The 25,869-nt window shown below is 39.6% G+C and overlaps 1 protein-coding gene across 1 annotated transcript in view; it reads left to right on the forward strand.

Moving 5' to 3' along the window:
- The window catches only part of Ano4 (anoctamin 4), a 195,224-nt gene that overhangs the window by 108,264 nt on the left and 61,091 nt on the right, over window positions 1-25,869 (forward strand). Inside the window, exons 9-15 of the mRNA XM_013019853.1 lie at window positions 2,201-2,256; window positions 4,566-4,687; window positions 7,172-7,306; window positions 9,185-9,281; window positions 11,845-11,905; window positions 23,575-23,657; window positions 24,725-24,865. Of these exons, the coding sequence (XP_012875307.1) occupies window positions 2,201-2,256; window positions 4,566-4,687; window positions 7,172-7,306; window positions 9,185-9,281; window positions 11,845-11,905; window positions 23,575-23,657; window positions 24,725-24,865 (695 nt within the window). The remainder of the gene's footprint in view (window positions 1-2,200; window positions 2,257-4,565; window positions 4,688-7,171; window positions 7,307-9,184; window positions 9,282-11,844; window positions 11,906-23,574; window positions 23,658-24,724; window positions 24,866-25,869) is intronic.

A 25,869-nucleotide genomic window follows, 5' to 3' on the forward strand; every position in this document is an offset into this window, starting at 1 on the left:
GCCAACGTGCAAGAACAGGCAAAGGATTTACTTTTCCACCTGAAACAACCCAAAAGGAAAGAAAAGATTAAAGTATATGAAATGACTATTTTAAAGACATTACTAAACAATGGGAAACCAAAAACAGCTATCCATAATAGACAAAAGGCTGCACAGACATAGAACCTTGAACATCTGAAGAGCTACTCCACTCCTACCCACCAGGTGTTCATGGAGTATCAATTGGGGCATACACGGCAAGAAATTACCTATGGCCAGAGAAAGAGCATCCAACCGGATTGCCTGTGAAAATAAAATAATTCGTTACTCGCCGATCAATGAGAAAGCGTCTGGTTTCATTGGTGAAAAATACCTGCTATTAGACTAAACAATTCCTGCCTAACACATGTGAAAACTAGAAAAAGATCACCCCTTTTCCAAGTAACTGAGCTATGTCTCAGAACAAAGCTCAAGAACATTTGTAAGAATTTCTGTTCCCCAAAAGAGAGAATGACAGTGCCTGACATCTAACCAGCTTATCAGACATGCAAATAAAAAGAAGAAGAAGTCAACAAGAACCTACCCATAGTTTACACAGATGGAAAAATTCACAGGCAATGATACTAAAACTGTTAAAAACTAAGGGTAGGGGCTGGGAAGGTAGCTCATTGGTAGAGTGCTTGCCTGGCATGCATGAGGTACTGAGTTCGATTCCTCAGCATCACATAAGCAAAAAACAAACAAAAAAACCTAATGGGTAAAAATTTACAAATTTGATGCAAACTGTAAACCTAGAGATCAATAAACTTAATAAACACAAAAGATAAGAAATATGAAGAAAACTATATACCTAGACAACCAAGATCAGCTTGTTTGAAACCCATAATAAGGAAGAAGAAAAATATTGAATGCAGTAAGAGAAGAAATACATGCTACATACAAAGGCACAAAAAAAATTAGATATAAACATGCTACATACAAAGGCACACAAAAAATTTAGATGTATCAATATATTTATTAAAATACGGGGCTGGGAAGGTGGCTCAGTGGTAGAGCACTTGCCTTGCATGCTCGAGGCCCTGGGTTCGATTCCTCAGCACCACATAAGCAAAAAGAAAAAAGTCAGAAGTGGCGCTGTGGCTTAAGTGGTAGAGCACTAGCCTTGAGCTGAAGAGCTGAGGGACAGCGCCCAGGCCCAGAGTTCAGGGCCCACGACCGGACCCCCCCCAAAAAAATAAAATAATACAAAATTAATATATTAACCAACTCATTACCAAAAAATGTCTACAAGGTACATGAAAAATCCTGAAAAAAATATGTAAGCATTCATATTATCTCATTCTCTTTAACAGTAACTATTTAAACCAAAATAATAAAATTACATTTTGAAGTTCACAGTGTATACAAAAGTATAAAAGCTGTGAGAGAAGAAAGAAGAATCCTAATGCAGTTTCTTAATAATAATAATAATAATAATATATAAATAAGCAAAATTACCATATGATTCTACAGTCCCACTTCTGGCTAATATCCAAATTAACCTCCATGTTCATTCAGCCAAGATAGAAACAATCCATGTGTCTACTGACAGGTGAATTGATGAAAAAATTGTGGTAAATATATGTACAATGGAATATTATTGTACATTATTCCATACAAGGAAGAAAACATCATTTATGATGACATGGATGAAGTTGGAGGACATCTGGTTAATTAAATGAGGCACACAAATACAAATACCACGTGATCTCACTTTAGTGTACTATCTAAGAAAGTCAAACTTTTAGAAAAGGCAGAGCACAGAATGGTGGCTGCCAGCGGGATGTGGGGGAAATGAGGAGATGAGGGTCAAAGGGCATATTTCATGACAAAATAAAAGTTATAAAATGCAAGTTTTAGGCATCTAATGTACAGCATGGGCATTGCTAGTTGTCAACTAATTTGATTATAGTAATCATGGCACAATAAATATGCTTATCAAACCACCACAGTATATACCTTAAATATAGTCCGTGTTTGACCATTCAGTATTTTAAAATTTAGAAATAAATCAAATTTTACAGCAATTGGCCCTCACTTCCTAGAGACAGTAAAGTGCTCTTTCTAAACTGTTGGTATCCCCAAGTAGGTTTGAATCATTTTTGAAAGTACTGTTCTTACATTGAGCATTGTAAAAAGGAAAGCTCAACGTTAACTCAAGTGGGTCTGCTTGTTGCCTTAGGTCTGAATCGCTTGCTTACCAATGGCTCCTATGAAGCTGCTTTTCCCCTTCACGAGGTATTGTGCCCTTCTTTTCTCCTTCCCTTTCTTGCAACTCCTTGTCACTGCAGTTGGTTTCTAGGCATAGTCACTCATTTAATTTGCTCATAGGACATTTGTCCAGGATGAATTTAATTTGTCCAGTGGGTAACACAGGGGGTCTACTTGCATTCTTCCATCCCTCTCCCAGTACCAGTTTATATATAGATCTCATTTTATATACTTGCAGAAATACTTAAGGAATGGCTCAGGGGCTTTGAGTCATGTAATTACAAAGGCACTGAAAAATAGGCACCAGACAAAGGGGACAAATGTTCATGAAATACATAATATATAATATATAACTTAAATGTATCACTTTTCCTGGAAAGATTGAGAGGAAGCCATTTAGCTAAAGCTCTGACAACCACAGGAGATAAATGAACATTCATGTAATTTTATATTATTTTATTCTTTTGTAATAGTGGGGCTTGAACTCTGGGCCTTGGGTGCTGTCCCTCAGCTCTTCAGCTCAAGGCTAACACTCTACCACTTGAGCCACAGTGCTACTTACAGTTTTCTGGTGGTTTATTGGAGATAAGAGTCTCATGGACTTTCCTACCTTGGCTGGCATTGAACTGTGATCCTCAGATCTCAGCATCCTGAGTAGCTAGGATTAAGGCATGAGCCGCAAGCAGCACCTGGCTTGTAATTTTTTTTAAAGGAAGAAAATGAATAGTCCTGTTCTCATCCTCCCAAGTTGTATAAACATTGATATTCTCCTTATTCATACTCATTATGATACAAATTACTTTTCTAGATTTAACTAGGATTACCCTTCACTTGCACATAGAACTTTGATTAACCAAGAATTCTATACTTTGGTTTTCAAGAGTATAATCTTCATGTTTATTGGGAAATTATTATCATTTTCATGACAAAAGCCCTGATTCTCAGCACCAAATGGCTAGTTTCCTCTATTAATAGTTGGCATTGCCTGGAGAAGGGATTTGGTGAGAACTGGGGGCTCATGCCCAGACCCAGCCCCTAGAAAAGACAAAGACCAAGAAGTGGCCAGTGGGCAGAAGCCCCTGTGCCAGCATGAAGGTATCTGAACAGTTGCTGCAACAAAACCCACAGAGTGACCCACAGACTTCCTCGAGCTTCTATGCCCTAAGGAAGCCCTATATTCTATGAGAAGAGTATCTCCAAAAGAGTAACAACAGCAGCAGTAATAATGTCTTTACTCCTTTAACTCTTTACTCTTAGTTTAATGTGATTGTATTATTTAGCCTCAAAACACCTTTCAGAGGTGGGAAGGACAACTGGTCTTGCCCTGGTTTCTGGTTAAAAATTCAAATAGAGGCTTAGAGATGGCTAAGACACACATTGAGTGCATGGCTGAGCTGTGACAAATCTGATTTTCCTTATGCCCAGTTCTGGGCTCTTTCCAGTAAGAACTTACTTCCTAGTGACCCTGAATAATTAGTTTGCCTCCAGTAGATGACTTTCCTGTGTGTGAGACTAGTATTTTCATGAACTCACTAACCATCTCCCAAATCCCTGGTCTTCTCAATTTTTTATTTATTTTGTGCCAGTATTGGAGCTTGAACTCAGGGCCTGCCACTGTGCCGTAGCTTTTTCACTCAAAGCACTCTACTCTTTGAGCAACATCTTCAATTTTGGCTTTTTGGTGGTTAATTGGAGATAAGAGTCTTACGGACTTACCTACCAGAGCTGGCTTCCAAGCTGTCCTCAAATCTCAGCCTCCTAAGTAGCTAGGATTACAGACATGAGCCACCAAAGCCCAGCTTCTCATTTGTTGAATGAGGAAGCTGAATTCAATGTTAACGATTAGGATTTCCAGGGAGCTTTCTCCTTTTACATTCTAGGATATCCATGTCCATAATGCCATGTGACAAAGACATTTTCCAACATCTCCCTGTCTTGAGAGGAATAGGGAAGAGAATTAACCAGTCTTGTGAATAGGCTTTAGACTCACCACTGTATCCATTCAAACCATAGAAGAAATCTAATAAGATAGTTTTATTAGTTCCCTGATAGATTAGACAAACAAGGCTCAGAATTTAGATTGTCCAAGATCATCTAGCTAAAAAGTAGCAGAACTGAATTTGAACTCAGTCTAACCTGCCTATTCTAGCAAGCAATTACTTTGTACTTAATGGCGTCATCAGCAAGATAATGATGTCTAGAAGAACTAAAATGATGATGGCTAGAAGATCCCTTTTGTCTCCTGTCACTCCATTTGTTACTTCTTCCATAAAAGCATGGAGTTTGCTCCTGATTTTGGTGGGTTTCACTCATGTACAGTGGTGTTCTCATTCCAGGGAAGTTACAGAAGTAAAAACTCCATTCGAACCCATGGAGCAGTAAATCACCGACATCTACTCTATGAATGCTGGGCTTCCTGGGGTGTGTGGTATAAATACCAGCCTTTGGATCTTGTAAGGTGAGTCTCTAACTAACTGTAAACATAAAGTTAGCACTGAATGATAAGCACCCACTGTCTCTCAGCTGGAACAAGCCGCATTGCCCTTGCTCTAATTTGGTATCTTCCAAGAGGAAGAGGTGAACTGACAGTCCCGTGATGAGGGTAATGCTTCCTTCAAAAGGGCCCTTGGAAGGAGCTGAAGAAGGGGCATGGGAGGTGGACCAGGCCTTCCTGTGACTCCATGAGGAACAGGGCACCTGTGTGCCTGTTAGGGACATACTGCCTGTACAGAAATAGCAGGGCTTGAAGATATTACTGACAAAATAGAACATAGTTTACTAAAGGTTGAGCATTCCTAATCCAAAAATCCAAAATCCTTCTCAGTCCTAAAATTTGAGGGCACTAATACGTTGTAACAAGTGAACAGTTCTATACCTGATCTCAAAGGACACGTGACAGTCAATAGTAACACACGCTAAAAATATGTAAACATATGTCAATATGTGTATATGAAACATAAATGACTTGAGTCTTGTCTTGACACTTCATTCTGTACATGTAAATAAATCACAAAATCAAAGGAAAACATCTGAAATTTTAAACAATCATTAGAGATACTCAGCCTATATTATGCAAATAGAACCTACAAGGTATTCCCAATCCAAGCCATTGCAGTCTTATTTTAATTTAAAATTAATAACATTTAAGGACTTTTTAAAAATGTGCATGTCAAAGTGTGTGTTGGCTTTTAATCTATGATAAAGGAACGGTGAAGAAGGGTTTTTTTTGTTAAATCTCCGATGTTTGTCCAACCTTCTGCTATAGCAGCATTATGTCCTGATATCTCATTATTTATTCACAGACTGGTTATTATGGTTGGCTTCATGGATCCCCATAAAAAAGAAAGTCATGTCTAATTTCCTACACTAGCTGGATATGTTTCACTTCTCCCTTGGTCTTAAAAGAAAATCAGCCCAAAGGAAGAAAGTAAAAGACAGCTTTCACTGAGTGCTGGTGACTCACACCTGTAATCCTAGCTACTTCGGAGGCTGAGATAGGAGGATTGAGTTTTGAATCCAGTCTAGGAAGGAAAGTTTTTGAAACTCTTATCTCCTGTTAACCACCAAAAATCCAGAAGTGGACTTGGGGCCCAAATGATAGAAAACAGCCTTGAGTGAAAGGGACAGTGGCCAAGTTCTGAGTTAAAGCCTCAGTACTGGCAAAAAGAAAAGAAAGAAAAATGAAGACAGCTCTCTTCCTATATTATCCTTCTGGGTAGTTCTTTCTGTCCAAGTCCTTGTTACAACAATTATGTATTCCCCATGTTCCAAAGACATTGATGAATTACATCCTGTTCTTTGTGTTGACAACAAACCATCTGAAAGCTATGAGTGAGTAGAAAATATTTTCTGAAATGAGGTCATCTTCCTTTGACCAGATTCAATGCATGATAAACAATGGGAAAGAAAGAATTCTCTTCCCAGCCTGAGTCCCATATTACAGGATTCCGTTGATTAGAAATTACAGATTGTTGCTGCAGGCAAACCATCTCTATCCACAATGTTTTGATTAAAACATTTGCAGTTAGTCAATGAGTATTAATGTATTGACCATTATATTTCAAGTACTATTAAGTATTGTCGGAAAAGGCAAAGGGGATGCTGTGGTCTCTAGAGTTGAAACAATTAGAAAAAAGTATCAGACTACGTGTAATGATGGGAAAGGTGTGAGGGTAAGGAAGGATGTTGTACAATTGGCAACAATTCACATACATGGGAAAGGATGGCGGTGGGTCCCAGCTGCCCTGTGAACCACTTTATAGAACTGAGCCTAGGAAGAACAGGATTTATGCAGCTAGAACGAAGAGACAAAAACACAGCCAAACTTGAGGAGAAGGAATTTGGGGACCATCTCAGAAAGCTATTTCATGTACCTCCTGTTCTGTTCTAATGTTCAAGGCTGTTGTGTTTCAAACAGGTGGCATTGAGAGAGAAGATCTCGCCTCTCTCAAATCTGACTACATCTCAGAATCTTCTATGTCAATCCTGCTGGCCTTTGCCAAGTTAACCTGGACCATGACTCATGCCCCATTCCTGCCCCTCCAATCCACTTGTTGTTCTCAGATCAAGTGTGTGTGTATAATTGAGTCCTCTTACAGAGAAGCTAATTCTATTTCTGATGTAGAGTTGTATGGGAAGAAATTGGGGTTCGGGGCTTATCCTTGGACATGTTTTCTTCTCTCGGTGTACCTGGTCTTATCTTTTACCAGAAAGGTCACTACAGAGCAGAATGGCTAAACTGTTATAATGCCTAACTTTATTCATTTATATTTTATTTTGGGCTTCGAAGCAGGGCTTCCCTTTGTACCCCAGGCTGGCCTCAAGCTCATGAGCCTCCTACTTCTTCCTCCCACGTGTCAGGATCACAGGCAAGCGCTACTGCATCCTGCTAATACCTAACTGTACATGCTGCCCTATTTCCAAGCTGTTGTGTCTCAAACAGGCGGTACTTCGGAGAGAAGATTGGGCTGTATTTTGCCTGGTTGGGCTGGTACACCGGCATGCTCTTCCCAGCTGCTTTCATAGGATTGTTCGTCTTTTTGTATGGAGTCACCACCCTAGATCACTGCCAAGTCAGGTATGGGGAAGTTCCTATGTGAGTCTACCTTTGTTTAATACTCAGAAATGGCTATTGTATGTACACTTCGATTTTCACTCCAACTACCTTCCCAATCTGATGGAAGTTTTTTTCATGCCCTGGGGCCTGAACTGAGGGCCTGGGCATTATCCCTGAGCCTTTCTGTGCTCAAGTCTAGTGCTCTACCACTTGAGCCACAGCACCACTTCCAGTTTTCTGGTGGTTAATTGGAAATGAAAGTCTCATAGGGCTGGCTTTGAATTGCAATCCTCAGATCTGAGCCTCCTGAGTAGCTAGGATTACAAGTGTGAGCCACTGGCGCCTGGCTCCTGATGTAAATATTCAAAGGGTCTAATTCCCTACCTGTGCTTTCTCCATCCACTGCCTTTGTGGCTGTGGTCTTCAGCTACCATGAAAGTGTTAAGTTACATTTACAGATGAACAGATGGCATTAGAACCATGGGAAAAAAATCAGTTCCATCCACTGGCTAAAAGTTATCTTTCTGCATTTTCACCTTTCTTAAAACTGACACCTGTAACCGCAAAATAACAGACAAGCAATCTTGTTTCATGAATTCTGTGCTTTGATAAGAAGTCTCTAAAGCCTAAAGCACTAAGTTTTAGTGCCCTTGGGATGGTTTTATATTAATGATGATTTTCTTTTTATCAGATTGGAGTTGAAGAAAATCGTAGAGATCATATTACAGAAATGGTGGGACAAAGCGTAAACTAATTCATCAGTGATACCCACTAGACACGATGTTGGAAATGAATGATACAAATTGGGGAGCAGAGGAGCTGGGAGGGAAAAAAACTGGGAAGAAAATGAGGAAATGAGCACATTCAAAAGAAATGTACTCAAAACCTGACTTACGTAACTGTGACTCCTCTGTACCTCGCTTTTACAATAAAAAAGAGAGATCATACTACAGCTAGACAATGACCCTTAATAATAAGTGTGCCCTTCTGTTAAATTTATGCTTATTATCTTTAAAGAGTTGTACAGAAGGGTTTTGATTCAATATGCTGATTTATGAGCACAATGCATCTTGATCAATATCAGCTCTTCCCTCGTTCTCCTCCCCCAATCACCCCCAACCCCACCCATCCCCTCAAATTACCAACTCCATTTGTGCATATATACTGTGAGTATTATGCCTGTATTCACTCACCATTGCGTTCTCTATTCATCTGTCTCCTGAATCTCCCTCACACAAAACAGGTTTCAGCTTCCTGGTAATCATTTTGTTAATTTTTTTTACAAATATGTCTTTTATAAGTGGTTGCAAAAATAATAGTCTGAGCTACAACATTATCTTGGTTTGTACTATAGAGACAGTTTCCTCTAAGAACAAAAATCCTTAGTTATTCCCTCCATTCTTAGGTTTCATTTATCATACCAGTGGAGATAGAGGCACACATTTTTAGGAATCTTGTTTGCATAATTCAGTATGAAATTGCATTAGACTTGTGAAATACTGTGAAAGATTTATGTATAATCTGAGGTGTAACTACTGATGTTTTGCTGCATATATTTTCCTGGGTGTAGCCTATTAAAATATAAAGCCATGGAACAAATTACCTAGCTCCATTTTTGCATTTATACGGTGAGTATTTTGACTGTATTCACTCACCATTGCTGTCTCTATTCATCTGTCCCCCTCTCCTGAACCTCCCTTACACAAAACAGGTTTATCAAGTTATTATAATGTACAGGCACTTATTTTTTTACATTAATAACAGAAAAGGCTAATAAGAGGCTTCCAGAGGCAAAATTTCACTCTATCAGATCTTATTTCTTGGTCGCATATTGTAGTGAAGTTTTAGAGGAGAATAATCATTTCATCAATAGTGATCTTTTCCTGCTCTCTCTTCCAGTAAAGAAGTCTGTCAAGCCACAGATATCATCATGTGCCCTGTGTGTGATAAATACTGTCCATTCATGAGGCTGTCAGACAGCTGCGTTTACGCCAAGGTAATTCTGGTGTTGTAGGTGGATTGAATTTCATCGAGATCTTCCTTAAGGACAAGGGGTAGACTCTGTGTTCTTTGTAATTTCCAGTGTTCATATGGAGCTAGGATGGATCTAGCTCCATTATTCAGTATTATTTTCTGTGGTGTTACTACAGTTTGAATTCAGGGTCTTGCACTTGCTCACGGCTGGTGCTCTTGCCACTTGAACTATACCTCTAGTCCTGGTTTTTTTTTTGGGTGTTTTTTTTTTTGCTGATTATTTGGAGTCTAACTTTTCTCCACAGTCTGACTTCAAACTGCCATCCTCTGACCTGAGTAGCTAGGATTCCAGGCATGAACTATATACTCCCAATTCTTTATTCAATATTTCAATGCAAATAAGTTGTAATGTACATGATTGAGAAAGCTTATGTCTCCCTACATGTGCTACATAGAGTGTTTGTTAGAGAAAAAGATGTTTGAAATTTTTTTGGTGCTCATTACGTAACTTATCACGATGGCCCATGAGGAAATAATATAGGTCTTCTATAATATTGCAAGTTCTGCATGTCCTGGTGAGTTACAGAAAAAGGGGAGGACAATGCAGCCCAGGAATCCTAATGCTGCCACTTCCTGTTTTCTAGTGGTTTATTGGAGATAAGAGTCTCACAGACTTTCCTGCCCGAGCTGGCTTTGAACCGTGATCCTCAGATCTCAACCTCCTGAGTAGCTACGATTATAGGCTTTAGCCACTAGCACCCAGCTGGAAAAACCATTTTAAAATCTACTTGTAGCAATGAAGCTATGATCCTATCTACTTGGAAGATAAGAGATTGAAAGATTCATGATTCAAGGACCAAGGCAGCATGGGCAAAAGCATAAGACCTTGTCTGAAAAATAACTAAAGCAAAAAGGGCTTGGAGTATAGCTCAGGCAATAGAGTATTTGCCTAGCAAGTCAAAGACCTTGAGTTCAAACCCCATTACGAGCAAACACAAACAGAATTGGTAAGTACCTTCCACTAGGGATTCATAGGGCTTCTGTTGTGTTTTGTTAGTGTCTGGAATCTATTATCTTGGTTTTCTGTGGTTGAATTTGACTAAGAGTACTATCAGTGTACCCTAGGAACTAGCATAATACAAAATAGGTAGGAGAAGTCCCTATTACCAAATTCAATCTTAACTCATACTTCAGAATTGATAGCTACCACAGAAAACCTTCTTTCCATGGAAATCTTGTTTCCACATCTGTGTCAAAGAAGTACTCTGATTGGTCCTATTTTAAGCTAGCGGCCTCTGAGAAGAGTGGAAAGATGATGTAGTAACAACTACAACCTGCTCCAGAACCTGCAGTAATGGTACAAAACTGCATCCTCCACAAACTGCCTAAAGAGGAAGCAAACAACCAACCACATGCCATCAGAACTTTCTGACTTATATGATGTCAAATGCCCAGTAAACAGCTTAACCTCTCTCTGGCATTTAAAACCAATAGGCTTTCGGTGTTTGCCTCTCATTCAGTGTTTGAATGGTGCCCATCTCTTCTGTGTTCACAGGAAGAGTAGACATAAGCTTTTAGAATAATCTGAAATACTTCATACTCTGGTATAACAGGAAAAAACCTATTTATACTTGGCACATTCTTGAATGGATAGTAAAATATATTTTATAGGGAACTAATAAAATACCCCAAAATGTTATGCTCTATCATTTCAATTTGGCATGGACATTGATGTGATTTACTCAGGAGGAGGAAATGAATATGACCAGTTTTGTGATAAGAACAGATATTTTTCACTCAGCTGTGGTGTTTGCAATAGAATATATTGTATTGTAGATAAAATACTGCTGTCTTTGTGTTGTGTGCAGTAAGTAAGCACACATAAGACTTTGTCTGAATAATAACTAAAGCAAAAAGGTAGGAGTGGATTTTGTTGATGATTCTGGTCTTTAATTTTCATACTGCTGAAACCTAGAAACTAGTTTAGGAGAAAAGATTTGTTTAAAACTATGCAAACCAAACAGCTGTTTATGAAACGAATAAATGAAGCGTTCAAAACAGTGCTTGAGCCAAGTGCCCCAAATCCTAGCTACTCAGGAGGCTGAGAACTGAGGATTGAAGTTCAAAGGCAAGCTTGGGAAGACAAAGCCAAGAGATTCTTATCTCTAATTAACCAGAATAAAGCTGGAAGTAGTGGTGTGGTTCAGGTGGTCAAATGCCAGCTTGAATGAAAAAGCCAAGCAAAAGCATGAGGCCCTGAGTTGGGAATTGGCAAAAGTAACAATTTACTGGTCCTAAAGCTAGCCATATCCTTATGCATACAAATGTGTAGTACACAGAAGAAAAGTCTTCCTTGTTACTCTCAGACTGCTGAGAAATATTTGACTGCATCAGGAGTGTTCTTTCTCCCATATCTTGTAAGTTAGAAGAACCCCCTTCTTACCTTTGGTCCCAGGAAAATATTCACTGAAGAACCCCTGCAAAACTCACTGTATTGTCCAGAGTACTTTTACAGAACTTGAAAAAATATCAATTAGAATATTGTACATGAGAAATTAGCCAAATTCCAATTCTGTGATTTCCAGGTAACACACCTTTTTGACAATGGAGCTACTGTCTTCTTTGCTGTGTTCATGGCTGTCTGGGGTAAGTGTTCCACAAATGTAAAACTTAAATCCTTTCCCTTCCTTGTGCTCTGTGGTAGGCTTCTTAAGAAATCTCACTTGGGATGCAAAAGAAGAAACTCAAGCAAATTCTGTTAGGTTTACTAATAGCAGAAAGCTGGTCACTTATGCAATATTGTGGAGGAGAAAGATGTCTGATGTCCTCTTCTCTTAAACATTCCAACAACTTTTCTAGTGCTTACGTAGAATAAAATTCATCTTCTGTTGGAGACCAAAATAAAGCTGATAATAGACCAAAAGGTCTGGAGAGAACTGAATGCCCTTCCTCTGTGAACATACTCTATTAGATGTAGTTATTAGATGTGTGAATTCTCATCTCTGGCTTTCCTCCAGATCAAAAGAAAATACTCTTTATAAACAAGAGCTATTCGCAGGGCTAAAGTGAGTCACTTGATTCCAGTTTAAACCACTAGCTCTATCTCACCAGGTGAGGTGGAAACTTTCAGATTTTTTAGAAGCAGTAGGACTTGGCAGAAATCTCAACTCCTTCGCTTACAAAACTATAATTTGAGACAGTGATATTTACATAGTCAAATGATTCTGAAGATTTAATTCAATGATACAAAAAAATCTAGACAAACCTGCAGTATGCACAGTTAATGACAGTTACCTTTGAAGACAAAGATTTATGGAAAAATAATTATTTTCCATTTGGTGTGATTTTTTATTATTATAGTTTTATCCCATAACTTGCAATGCTAAGATGTGAATGTTGGTGTTATAAAAATCCTACTCACCTTTAGGCTGAGGCTCATTTTGTTCCTTGTGTTTGAAATGTCATCATCTTCCTCCCCTTGCCAAGCCCAGCTGAAACCTCATCTGTTGTAGCCAGAAGAGTTCTTCCTTCTTTGAACTTCCACATCACTTAATGACATTTGGTTTAGGGGAATTTTTAATAATTACTTTCATACTCATCTCCTCTAGTAGTTTATAGTCCTCAAGAATCATCTAGTCGGGGCTGGGAAGGTGGCTCAGTGGTAGAGCGCTTGCCTTGCATGCATGAGGCCCTGGGTTTGATTCTTCAGCACCACATAAGCAAAAAGAAAAAAAGAAAAGAAAAAAGCTGGAAGTGGTGCTGTGGTTCAAGTGGTAGAGCGCTCACCTTGAGCTGAAGAGCTGAGGGACAGCGCCCAGGCCCAGAGTTCAGGCCCTACGACCAGAACCAAAAAAAAAAAAAAAAGAATCATCTAGTCATTGGAGTTTCATGCATTTAGTATTGGTTACAAAGACAGATGCACGCATGGATGGATGAATGATGGATGAAAAGACAAAAGGAGAAAGGAAAGGAAATCGCCATGAAGATTTGTTTGTAACACAATGGATGCACTTAAATTGTATTGGGTAGAGAGGGAGAATTCTGGGGGTTGAACTGAGTGTGCTTCCTAGGTAAGCATCCTACCACTTGAGCCATGCCTAGAGCCCTTAGATGACCTTTTATGATAAGTAGAAATATGAAAACCTTTTGAGGTGACTTGTTCTAGATGTACTTTATCTCCCCTATTTTAAGACCTATCAAAAGAAAATTATTCTTCCCCCCACAGCTCTGTTAAAGGCACAGGTTTTGAACCCTGTGACCCCATTCCCTTTCAGCCATGTGATTGGCATTTGATCCACAATCCATCAAACCACAGCTTGATGAGTGGCACAGGAATATTCTGAAGTTTTACCCAAACACGAAATGGTAGGGCCAGGCAGATTTTTATTCTTTCAGAATATGAACTGGGAAATATAAAGAGATGTAGAAGTTTGCAGCAGGAATCAACACTGGAAGATACATGGAGTGAAAGAGGGAATTGAAGAAGAAAGATTGAAATTCCAGAAAAAGGGACCAAGAACTAAGGACTATAAGAAGTTATGGGGAAGCTAAAGTTATTGAAAATCATAAACACAGAAGCAAATAACTAGTACAGAGATATAGATTAGAGGGTGCAGAAGCCAGTTGGAAGCTAACTGATAGATAGTATCAAGAATCCCTTGAACTGTGGGGTTTCAGACTGATTATCCAGACCAGACCTTGAAGTTTCTCCTTCTGCTGGCTTCTACATCTTATGTCTGTACAGGACCATTATTTACATCTATAGGATTTCTGCCTCCTTTAGGAGATTATGTGAAACTTTCACTATTGCACTTAATGTATCGGTGTCCCTAGCAAGAAAAAAGAAAAGAAAAGAGGGGGGTGAGATGAGTGCTAACCACAGCAGAGCTTTGGTTACAGAATTGAGCTTTCAGATCAACAATGCAATGTGTACCTTTCTTTTCTAGAGCATGTTCATATCAGTAACTGTGATGAAGAAACAGAAAAGGCTATATAGTGCTTAAACTCTGTTATTGTTACCAATGAGAGGACTTAGAAAAATAAGTTCATTTCCTAAATAATTTCCTGTCACAGCACATATAGAAAATGAAAACAATCATGGGCATAGAAGAGTGTGCTTGCTCGTGTCCCAGGATAAAATAGCCCTGGGATCCTTAGCCCAGTAGTACTAAGGTCTATGGGGAAATATTATCACTGGGACACCCATCTGCTGGCTCTTCCTAGACTACTAATCCACGGTGTCATCAGTTAAGTTTCTGTGTAGGGGGTAGCATCTTGGTGTTACTCAGGAATAATTACGTACTTGATTATTTCTCCAGTTTAGTTTAAGAAGTAGTTTGAGATAAGGATTATTATCCTCCTATTCATTTATCCCCAAGACTGTAACAAAGTAAAACTGGGGTTCAGCCATTAGTCTGCAAGGCAGAGTTGGTCATCGCTGCTCCAGTATCGCCATTGCATATCTTACCTGCGAATTGGAATGTCTTACACTGTGGATGACAAAGTAGATTTGTCTCCTTTGCCAACCTCTTCTGGTTGGGGGTGACGGCCAAGAGCATGAAGTTGACGAGCTTTTGAGGTTTCAAGTGGGTGGCCTGGAGCTTTGACAGCTCTGTCAAAGATAGATGTGATAGATGTTCTGGAATAAACTGTGGGCACATGGGGACATTTTAGGGCCACTGCAAGCAAAGAAGCCTGGAACAATTCACCTTCTGCATTGCTTTGTCTTGACTGACAACTTATGGCTTAAATCCTATATTGCTCTCAGAAATGTACTGGTAGGAGAAAAAGGATGATTTGACCCAGTTGTTTCTTTGCAGAAAGGGTTATGCTTTTTTGCAGAAATCTAAAATGACGAATGATGGGAACAGCTATACTTGTACCACACGTTTATTGAGAGCTTACCACACGCTAAACCCTGTCTATGCCTTGTGCAGGTTAAGCTTTTCAGTCAGCTCTCAGGAAAGTTCTGTCATTATCCTCACACAGTAGACAAGGAGGCAGAGGCACCAGCTAGAAATCAACAAAGTCAAAACAAGCAGTCTTAGCTTCTCTGTTCTACCACTAGGATGGGTCTCCATTGGAGTCTATTTGCTTCTTCTTTAGAAATCTGGATTTTCAGGTAAAGGAGCCTCCTCACTTCCACTGCTTGAAAATGGTGACATTCCAGAAACGCTAGTCACTTCTAATGCAGCTCAGTTTAATGGTCTGGGAGTCATCTCTTGTGATTGACAAGTCATAACATTTAAGAAAACAACTGTTCTCACTTTCCAGGAAAATGCTAGATACAGAAATGATGAGAGCAGCTGTAAGTGGTGTTACAAGACCTCCACAGGGACCAGGGAGATGTGATTGTTTTGGTTGTTCTAGTTTTGTATGTTCACTGTGAAAACAATAAGGTTCCATTTGGAAATGGTTTGTAGCAGCTGGGGAGGGCTTGTGTGCTGGCCTGCTGGCTTCCTCCATGTCTCACCATTTCATAAACACAGCTCCAGGGACCCTCAAGTTCTACAGTTAATCTAGGGTTCTGTGGATTTTTCCTGGGTGCTCATTTTTACTCAGAAGCATTCAAGGGACAGAATAATCTTGTACTAAATTGGCACCTCTTCTCTAGCTGGGGGAATAAGTCACAAGGGAACTAGATATTCACAGAGCCTTGTCAGGAAGCAGATTATCTCCCTCTGTTCTTTGTCTCTGGTCTCTCTCTCTCTCTCTCTTTTTCTCCTTCCTCCTCCTCCTCCTTTTCTTCTTCTTCTTCTTTCTTCTTTTTTCCTCTGTCTGTGTTTCATTTTCTGTGTTTCCAAACACTAAAGGACTCAGGAAACAAAGTAAGGTGCTCAGAGCTCTCCATTCACAATGCGAACACAGTATTGTTTCAATGAAAATTTGTACACCGCCATTAGTCATTGTTAAATGAATTATGCCTCATTTTAATTAAGTATAATAATTGGCCTTTTGTTTCGGCAGACCTATGCTACCTTTATCTTTTATAATAATATCTATATACCCAACAAAAGATGATTGCATATTCAAAAAAGTAATGGCATATAGTTACAGTGAATTCACAGATGATGCTTTGTTCATTTTTATAGCCTTTCATAAGGAAAATACTATCATCTAGGAGCTAGTAGCTCCTGCCTGTGACCCTAGCTACTCAGCTACTCAAGAGGATAAGATCTGAGGATCATGTTTCAAAGATAGCATGGGGAAAGTACATGAGGCTCTTTAACTCCAATTAGCCACCAAAAAGCCAAACGTGGAACTATGGCTCAGGTGGTTGAGTGCTAGCCTTAAGCAAAAAGGCTCAGTGACAGTACTCAGGCACAAAAAGAGAAAATACTATTCTAACTATTCTACTATTCCCATTTTTAGATGTGTTTATCATGTCTCAGAGAGGTCATGCAGCTTAACTAAGATTACTCAGAAATTGATGAGTGGTGTAGTCTGAATTTTAAACCAGGTCTTCTCTGCCTAATTCTTGAGAAATTCCAGTCTCTCTTACTGTGTACCTTCTATGGTGTATCTCAAATAGTATCTCTTCTCATAAGTCAGCAGGTATGTGTATACAAAACTAATGTAGTGTGGACTGGGAATGTAGCTTAGTGTGGTAGAGTGCTTGCCTAGCATGCACGAAGCCCTGGGTTCAATTCCTCAGAACCACATAAACAGAAAAAGCCAGAAATGGCGCTGTGGCTCAAGTGGTAGAGTACTAGCCTTGAGCAAATGAAGATCAGAGACAGTGCCCAGGCGGAGTTCAAGCCCCAGGACTGGCAAAAAAAAAAAAAAAAAGAACTAATGTGGTATGCTTTCAAAAAATCTCATAATAAGAAAGATCTGGTAATTATAATACAAGTTAGATGTGATTTACCACAGGCCAGTGTGCAGTCACATAGTCAATTTCCTGAGTGAAAAAATTCATCTAAGAAGAGAAAATGGAAACACATTTATCCTTCACCAGACAAAGAAATGAGGTTAGAGGAAGGTGGAAAGAACATTCTAAGCTGAGAACAGGTGTGAACAAATCTCTACAAAGGGAGTTGGGCATTAAGTTGGTAGGGACATAGTGTGTATTAGTTTTGTAGAGCTGCTGTAATGAAATGCCACCAGCTGTGTAGCTCAAAACAACACAAATTCATTCTCTCACAGTATTGGAGACTAGAATTGCCAGGTCAAGGTATCAACAGGGTTGGTTCCTGCTGGGCCTCGAAGGGAAGGATCCATACCATCCTAGATTCTGGTGACAGGCTGCAGTTCTTTATATTCATGGGCTTACAGATGCATCCCTCCCATTTCTGCCTCTTCATTAGCCATTATCCCTCTATCATGTTGTCTTTGCTGGGATATCTTCTTGTAGAAACAGTAGTTACATTGGATTTAGTCTCCCCCAGGTGGTATCTCTTCTTAACTAATTAGGTCTTCAGTGGTACTATTTCCAAATAAGGTGACATTTTGAAGTACTGGAGCTAAGAACAGCACCAACAGCTTTTGTTGTTGTTGTTGTTGTTGTTGTTGTGTTGGTCAATCGTGGGGCTTAACTCTAGGCCTGTGCATTGTCCCTCAGTTCTTCAGCTCAAGGAAAGTGCTCTACCACTTGAGCCACATTGCCACTTCTGGTTTTCTGGTGGTTAATTGGAAATAAGAGTCTCACAGACTTTGCTGCCTGAGCTGGCTTTGAACTGTGGTCCTCAGATCTCAGCCTCCTGAGTAGCTAGGATTATAGGCATGAGCCACTGGCATCTGGCTTATTTTTTGAGAGGATAAAATTGAACCCATAAAAGACTGCACATTGAGGCTGAGGGCTGCTTATCACAAACCATTGGTTTTGATAAGTCACCCTCCCACGGGCCACAGAACACCAACCAAAATTACAAGGTGAGAAGGGATACCATGAATTATTTGAGAAGTGACCAGCAACAGCATGAGGAGATATGGAAATGGGGACCAACTGGTGGTAGTTCAGTAAAATACATATGTGTATATATATATATATATATATATATATATATCAGAAAAATCTGATTACAGAATAAAAACTTTGTACACACAAAACGTTACCAGAAAACATAGTTCACTTCCTGACTTCCTGCATGGCAAAAGTAAAAGGGAATTCACCAATGATGTCTGAAGTTTTCTGGTACTGTAGCTCCTTTCTCTTACAGATTCAGCCTGTTCACTCCAATCTCTATTTCACCCCAATCTGTAAGGCCATGATTGTGCTTCCCCTGATGAACTGCAGCCTGGAAATGGCTTCAAATAAATATGTATACAGTCTTGAAACTCAATTCATTTATTTCTTCCGTCTGAAGAATCACAGTCCTAAACCATCTCTTGTCCATGCTAAGACCTGTGGAGCTGCTGGTTAAATGCTGCAGTTACTTCATCCCTCATGAATGAGGGTGAAAGTCCTCAGGCTTCGAAGTTTGATAACTTTCTTGACTTTTTATAGAAGGGAAGCAAACACAGACAAGGTCCCCAAGAACTACAGTTCCCTGAGAAAACTACCATGGCCTGTAGGGTCCACTCAGCCTTGTTGGTTCAGAAACATGGTTGGAATACTCGGACACCTCTTCTTACATTTTCCAACACATAGACTGTGAAAATACAAACTTGTGATTGAGAGTATTATTTCATAATGACTCTTTAGAGCCCCTTCTTCCAGGATCAGAATACTTAGAAAAGTTGTAATGGACTAGAAAAAAATGGGACCTGTTAATATTACTAATTTGCTTTTTTGTAAAGGAAATTAGTATTGATAGAAAAATGACTGTGTATGTAGAAGTTAGTCATCTTACTTTCTCAGAAAATAAATGAAGCATCTGGAGTAGATTTCTGAAAATGCTTAGACATCAAATAGTAGTTCATCATTCAGTAGTAAAAGCTATACCTTGTCTTCTGTGTTCACTGCTCATCCCCAAGTCAAGCCTCAAATCTTATATAAGCCAATGGGGCACAATCTTTTAACAACAGAAAGTTAGACTATGGGAGCCTTAAGTCTCTTGATTTTTCAAAACTAAGGAAAAAATGCCTTTGTAATTATCACCTAGCATTAGACATAATTCTCTGAACTACTATGGTAGGCAATCTCAACATAAAATTAAATTTGGTTTTCCCAAACCTAGTATAATACCAGGAGGCAAAATTTGGTAGTATTGTATCCCTAGCAACACAGGGAATAAATGTGAGTTTTTCCAGGACCCCTGGAAGAAGATTACAGAGCTGAGGGAAAAATAAAGCAGAAATGTCAGGTTCATACAATAAATCTAAGACATAAGCCTTTTATGTTTATAACTGGCATCAACAATGCACCCCTTACATGGCTAGAAGAGCAGGCATTCTTTGTCTTTCTTTTGCGGGCTTCCTCTTTCAAAAGAAATTTGAGTTAAAGTACTGCCTTATAGTTAAGACTCAGTCAAGCCAAGACCAGATCTCAGCCCTGCCACTCCCTAGCTGTGTAATGATAATTAAGACTTGAAAACAACATAGTGAAACCCATTAAAATCATGAAAATGGGGGAGGGAATAAGAGCAATAGAGGGGATGGGTGATCAGAACACATTATGTGCATGTTTATAATTATCCAAATGAAACTTTTGTAGAGTTAATGTAGACTAACTTTTAAAAGAGTAGATGATTAGCAACAATGGCAAAGTATCACAGCAATTCAGCCCTTGTATGAGACATATCATACGTATCTGAAAAGGGAATTTTTCTATATAAGACTCTCTTTTGCCTTACTGAGATGGAAAAATAAGTGAGTAGCCTTTTTCTTCCGACGTGCATAGTGTTAACTATGGCTGTGTTTTCCAAAAAGAAGTTTGTATTAATTGGGATAAGTAAAATTAGCTGCTGTCAGACACAAACCCACAAAATCCAACCAGATAATCCTGGCTGGCAGGCAGTTTTTCATACTATCGCTCATATGGTTGGATAGGTTCCTTCCATCTTAGGGCTCCATTTTCTTCAGAATTCTATTCATCCAGGAAAAATGGAAGGTAGTTCAGGGAAGGTCCACCTATTTTTGGTGATTTCACTGTAAGGTTGGCTGAAAGGAGACCGCCATATGGTTCAAGCAAAAAAGAGTTTATGGGGGGAGGGAGCAAACTGCCAGCCCACATGAAATGGAGGCATGCAGAGAGAAGAGAAGAGGAGAAAAGTGGGGATGTATGGTTGAGAAGGATTATGTAGGGAAAGGTGGAGAAGTCTGACCACAGTGGATTCGGAAGGGATGCCAGAGCCTGGAGAGCCTCTCACTGTCTGAAGGAGGTGTGACTGGGGTGGTTCAGGAAGTGACCTCAGAGGATGAGGAAGTGACCTCAGAGTCTGGGGTCCTTTGCTGACTCACAGGTGATTGACAGTCAGGTGATTACTGGTTTGGGGCAGGTGATTTCTGGTAGGGCTACGAGGAGGAAGAGGGGAGTGGAGTGGGCCATTCTCCTGGGCAGACATACCACTTACTTCTGCCCATTTTCCATTGATCAAAATGTGGATCATGACTACATCTAATTACAACAAATGTTGGGAAATGTAACATAAGGAAGTGAAAGAGAATAAGTGGAGATGTTTTAATAAATACATGAAGTGTGATTCAAATCTACTTGAAACAGGCAATAACTGTTTTGCTTGGGAGAGTGAGAGAGATTGTAGCCTGCATACCATTGTGTGTGTCACATAAGCTACCATCTCAATGGATTATAGTCAGAGTCAAGAGTATCCTGATATGGCGGGCCTCCTTACTGGGGTTTGGCTTTCCTTCATTTCTGTTACCTGTGGCCAACTGTGATCCAAAACAATTAAATAGAAATTAAAATTATTAAAATCATGAAAAAGTCATAGGTTTTAAGTGACCCATGTTCTGAATATTGTGATGAAATTTCATACTGTCCACTCAATCTTGCCCAGCATGTGAATTCAGCACACATCTCTACATTGGACATGCTACCTACCCACTTACCCGCCCACTGGCCAGTCACTTAGTAGCCATATCTGGTCATATTGACTGTCCCAACATCACAGATGCAGTCAGGCATCTGTGGAGGTCTTAGGAGATATTCCCCAAAGATAAAGGTAAATGGCTATCCTGGAACATGACCCCTGATCCTAACTAATTCTGAGAAGGAAGAAGACTCCGATTTACCTAACGTGTCAGCCAATGTCATCCAATGATGATGATTTGGGATTGACATTGACGCCTCAGGTGAACCTCATTTGTGGGAAGGTTAGGTAACAGTACAAGGTGAAATGGGGGTGGAAAAGGTGGAGGAAAAATATGCCAAACTGTCTTGTAAGTAAAATTAATGATTAAGTTTGAGCTGCTGTGACTTGAGATTGTTCTATGTAAGTTCTGAAAGGGACATGAAATACAGGTTATGGTATCTTCCTGTCTTCAGCGAAGCATCATGGTGGCCAAGTGATATTTATCTCCTTCCACTTTGCCAAAGTGTCCTCATCGTAAGATGAGGTTAGGCCATTCTATCAGTGTTGCAAAAAGCCCAGGAGTGACATCTCTCTTAGGTAAGTCTGAGGTGAACAGTATAGACCAATGGATAGTTAGGCTCTACATGGCCATTTAGGGGCTCCTACAAGAGTTGGTTACCTGTTTTCAAATATTGTAACCATTTGCCTGATCTCACTGGATCACTTGAGTTCTACCCATGTTAAGATAGAAAGAGAATGTGGAAAACACATCCCAGTGCCTTAAGGTATCAATAAGTTGTACATATCTTATCATTTCTGTTCATATTTACTGGAGAGAACTGTCCTTTGGCTACATCAACCTTCGGGAAATATAGTCCAGCCAGATGTCGTAGCACTTGACTGAAGAATCACAATCAGGACCATCCTAGGCAAAAAATTACTGAGATCACATTTCAACAAATAAGTTGGGAGTGGTGATACACATCTGTAATCCTATTCATTGCTAGACACATAAGGAGTATCATCCTCTGAGGCTGGCCCTGAGCAAAAAGTACAAGAGCCTATGTGAAAAATAATGAAACAGAAAAAAGACAAGGAATGGTTCAAGTAGTAGAGTACTTACTGACCAAGCATGAGGTCCTGAGTTCAAACTCTAGTACTCTGTTACTTACTCTCTCTCTATATATATAGTTAATAATTAACAATATATAAATATAAATATACACACATACACATCTTGAGAAATACAGTGTAGTTGAGTAAGCAGAAATAACTTTTACTGTAGAAGAAAGAAGGAAATGTGAGGGAAAAAAAGTTGAGTCCATGCAAACAAATAACAGGAATGGTACTTAGACTAAAATCATACTTTTTTCAAGAGAAAAGAGAAGCCTGAGTTTCTAATATTAGTATTACTATTATTATTATTTACCTACATATTATTTGTGGATAAATCATTTAGGAAATATAGCTACCTGTTTTTCAAACATCTTCTAACTTCTTGTAAACTTAAGAAAGGAATAGTTTAGGGGCTGGGGGTTTAGCCCAGCAGAAGGGTGCCCGCCCGGCACGTGCAAGGCCCTGGGTTCGGTCCTCAGCCCTGGAAAAAAGAAAAAAAAGAAAAGAGTAGTTTATATCAAATACAAATACATTAAAATATTTAAGCAAATACTTAAGATGATAGAAGCAGACTGATGATTATGATGATGATGATGATGATGAGATAGATTGATAGGTAGATAGATAGATAACAGTAAGTAGAGTTGTAGATAAATAGACAGTTACTTTTGGTCTTTTTTTTTGCTTTTCTGTCCCTTCTTGCCTATTATTTTAAAAAATTATACGGCTGGGCACTGGTGACTCATGACTGTAATCCTAGCTACTCAAGAGGCTGAGATCTGAGGATTGCAGTTCAAAGCCAGCCCAGGCACGAAGGTCCGTGAGACTCTTATCTTCAATTAACCACCAGAAACCTGGAAATGGTGCTGTGGCTCAAGTAGTAGAGGGCTTGCCTTGAGCTGAAGAGCTGAGGGACAGCATCCAGGCCCAGAGTTCAAGCCCCATGACCGACAAAAAAATTATACCCTACCAATAAGGAATATAATTTTAACCAAGTTTTTGTATTTTTATATCACAATAGTTTGTCCCCCAAATAAGTCAGTTTGGCCTCAAGTTGCCAACCAGCTTAATTTAATTCTAAGTAAAGTCTCTAATTTTTCATTACATTCAACTCAAGCTTAATAATTCTCAGAAGCTGGGCCTGTTGAGTGAAGGTTAGCTAGGGATCTAATGTTCAAGGGCGCTTACAACTGCCATCCATTGCCATGGTTTCATTGCCAGGGATGCCATTAACAGCCTTGCTTTAGTTGACTCTGAAATGTCTTTTTCTTTCTCTGCCTATTCCAGCCACAGTTTTCCTAGAATTTTGGAAAAGACGCCGAGCTGTGATAGCTTATGACTGGGATTTGATAGACTGGGAAGAAGAGGAGGTTTGTATCATTTACCTCAGAAGTGGTTTAAAAGCAGATTACCAAGAAACACAGGCCTGCAGCTCACTCTCAGATGTGTACCTGCCTTCAGGTTTTCTCAGTCAACATTTTCAGTACCTGTCTTCTCAGAAAACTTGAAGCTGGACCCAAAAAAATCCAGCAGAATTGGTTTCAGTAGGCATGGTGCTCCAACTCGAGGTCTCAGGAATGCTAGGCAAGTGAAGCTCTACCACTAAACTGCCTCCATAGCCCCAGCAGTATTTTAAGAGAACACCCTGATCTAACAGATCACTCACAGGTAGAAGTACCAGAATTGGTGGTGCCATCTTTCCCAGCCTTCTTTCTTAAAAGTTTTATTATTATTACCATAATTATCTTTAGGTAGTTCAGTTAAACACATCAGCTTCTGAGTACAATGCACCTTGATCAATGTCCCCCCTTCCATCTGCCCTAACTCCCACCCATCTTCCCCAACTCCCACCCATCCTCTCAACTTACTTGGCTCTGTTTGCATGTATGTACATTAAATATTATGACCATTCTTGCCCACTCTTCCTCTTTCTGAAATAGCATATTGTCTCTTCTTTAGTAGGAAGAAGTTGTTCATTTTACAGCTCTGGGTATATGGAGACCAACCTCCTAAAAGCACTATGCCAAAGAAACTTTTCTATGGGTACTCCAGTGCCTGGTGCAGTACCCAGCTATTGGGGCTTAGAATTATATCAAATGCCCAATGCTGAGAAGAATCTACTCCGAGGTGGTAGTACTAAGGAGGCAGTACTTCCTGGGGGTGGGGTGTAAACATAAGGCAAGCTGAAGTTAGAGTGGCCCATGAGGAGAAACTCAGTCCCTTTGGTTTCATTTTCTCAGCAACCTTTCCACCCTTGACTCTTCTGCAAGTGATCGATTTCCAAGCACTTAATCCTGTATCTCTAAACCCACCACATGGACTGACTGCTGAGTTGAGCCAGAATTTGACTCTGTTTGATGGGGTTCTAGAAGGTTATTATTTCCTAACTGCGTGAAAACCTCTTCAGTGCCTCAAAATGTCTCTGTTTCTTCCTTAGGAAGAAATACGACCCCAGTTTGAAGCCAAGTATTCCAAGAAAGAGCGGATGAATCCCATTTCAGGAAAGCCAGAACCTTATCAAGCATTTGCCGATAAATGCAGCAGACTTATCGTTTCTGCATCTGGAATCTTTTTTATGGTTTGAAACTTTAAAAGCTACTCTTCAATTGCATAAAGCACAGATGCATAGAATGGTAGCAACGTTAACCCTCTCAGGTTTTTGCGTAGTTCTACAGAAAGTTTTAGATACTGTGTTAGTTAATCCTCACATCTCCACCTAGTGGTTAGAAATAGTACTGTATTTTCTTATTAAAGGTGGAGCAACCAAGACTCCCAAAGGTCAAGGGGCTAGCCAAGGATCCACTAACTAGCAAGAGCTCAGACCTTCCACTCTTGTCTCCTGTGCTTCCCACTTGTTATTCCATAGTATGACCTGTTGAGAGGAGCTGAAAATATAAAATAGAATATGGAGTAATGGTTCTCAAATGTTTTCCATACCTGGAAATAAGAAATCAATCATTTGTCATAATCCAGTGTAAGCTATGCAAATAAATGTAAAAAACAGAACATAGTTAATTAAAATAATGCTTATCTCTGTTTTTTGGCAGTCGTGGGGCTTGACCTCAAGGTCTGGGCACTGTCCCTGAGCTCTTTTGCTCAAGGCCACAATGCTTTGAGCCACGATGCCACTTCTAGTTTTTCTGGTAATTAGTTGGAGATTAGAGTCTTATGGAGTTTCCTGTCTCGGCTAGCTTCAAACTTCGATCCTCAGATCTCAGCCTCTTGTGTAGCTAGGATTTACAGGCATGAGCCACCAGCACCCGGCCACGTTCATCTTTATAACAGGCAGCCAACTCTGGTTCTTTTGTTTATGGTCTGGTTTTTAATACCAGATAGCACCTCTTAGACTTAATTTCCTGACTTCTTAATGGTCACATCTGTTTGAAAAACTCTAACTACTAGCAGAGCTGTTGTGTTTTCCTGGGAAGTTTGTGACCAACTTTAACTATTAATTATTGAACAGAAACATCAACAAATTTGCCAATAATAATAAAAGTCATGAAACTTTTGGGGGTCCCAGATCCCCATTATTTTTTAGAGATAGATTTGTTCTCAAATACGCAGTCTATGTACATAGACGGC

This window comes from Dipodomys ordii, unplaced genomic scaffold, assembly GCF_000151885.1.
Source record: "Dipodomys ordii isolate 6190 unplaced genomic scaffold, Dord_2.0 Scaffold3, whole genome shotgun sequence".
NCBI lineage: Eukaryota > Metazoa > Chordata > Mammalia > Rodentia > Heteromyidae > Dipodomys > Dipodomys ordii.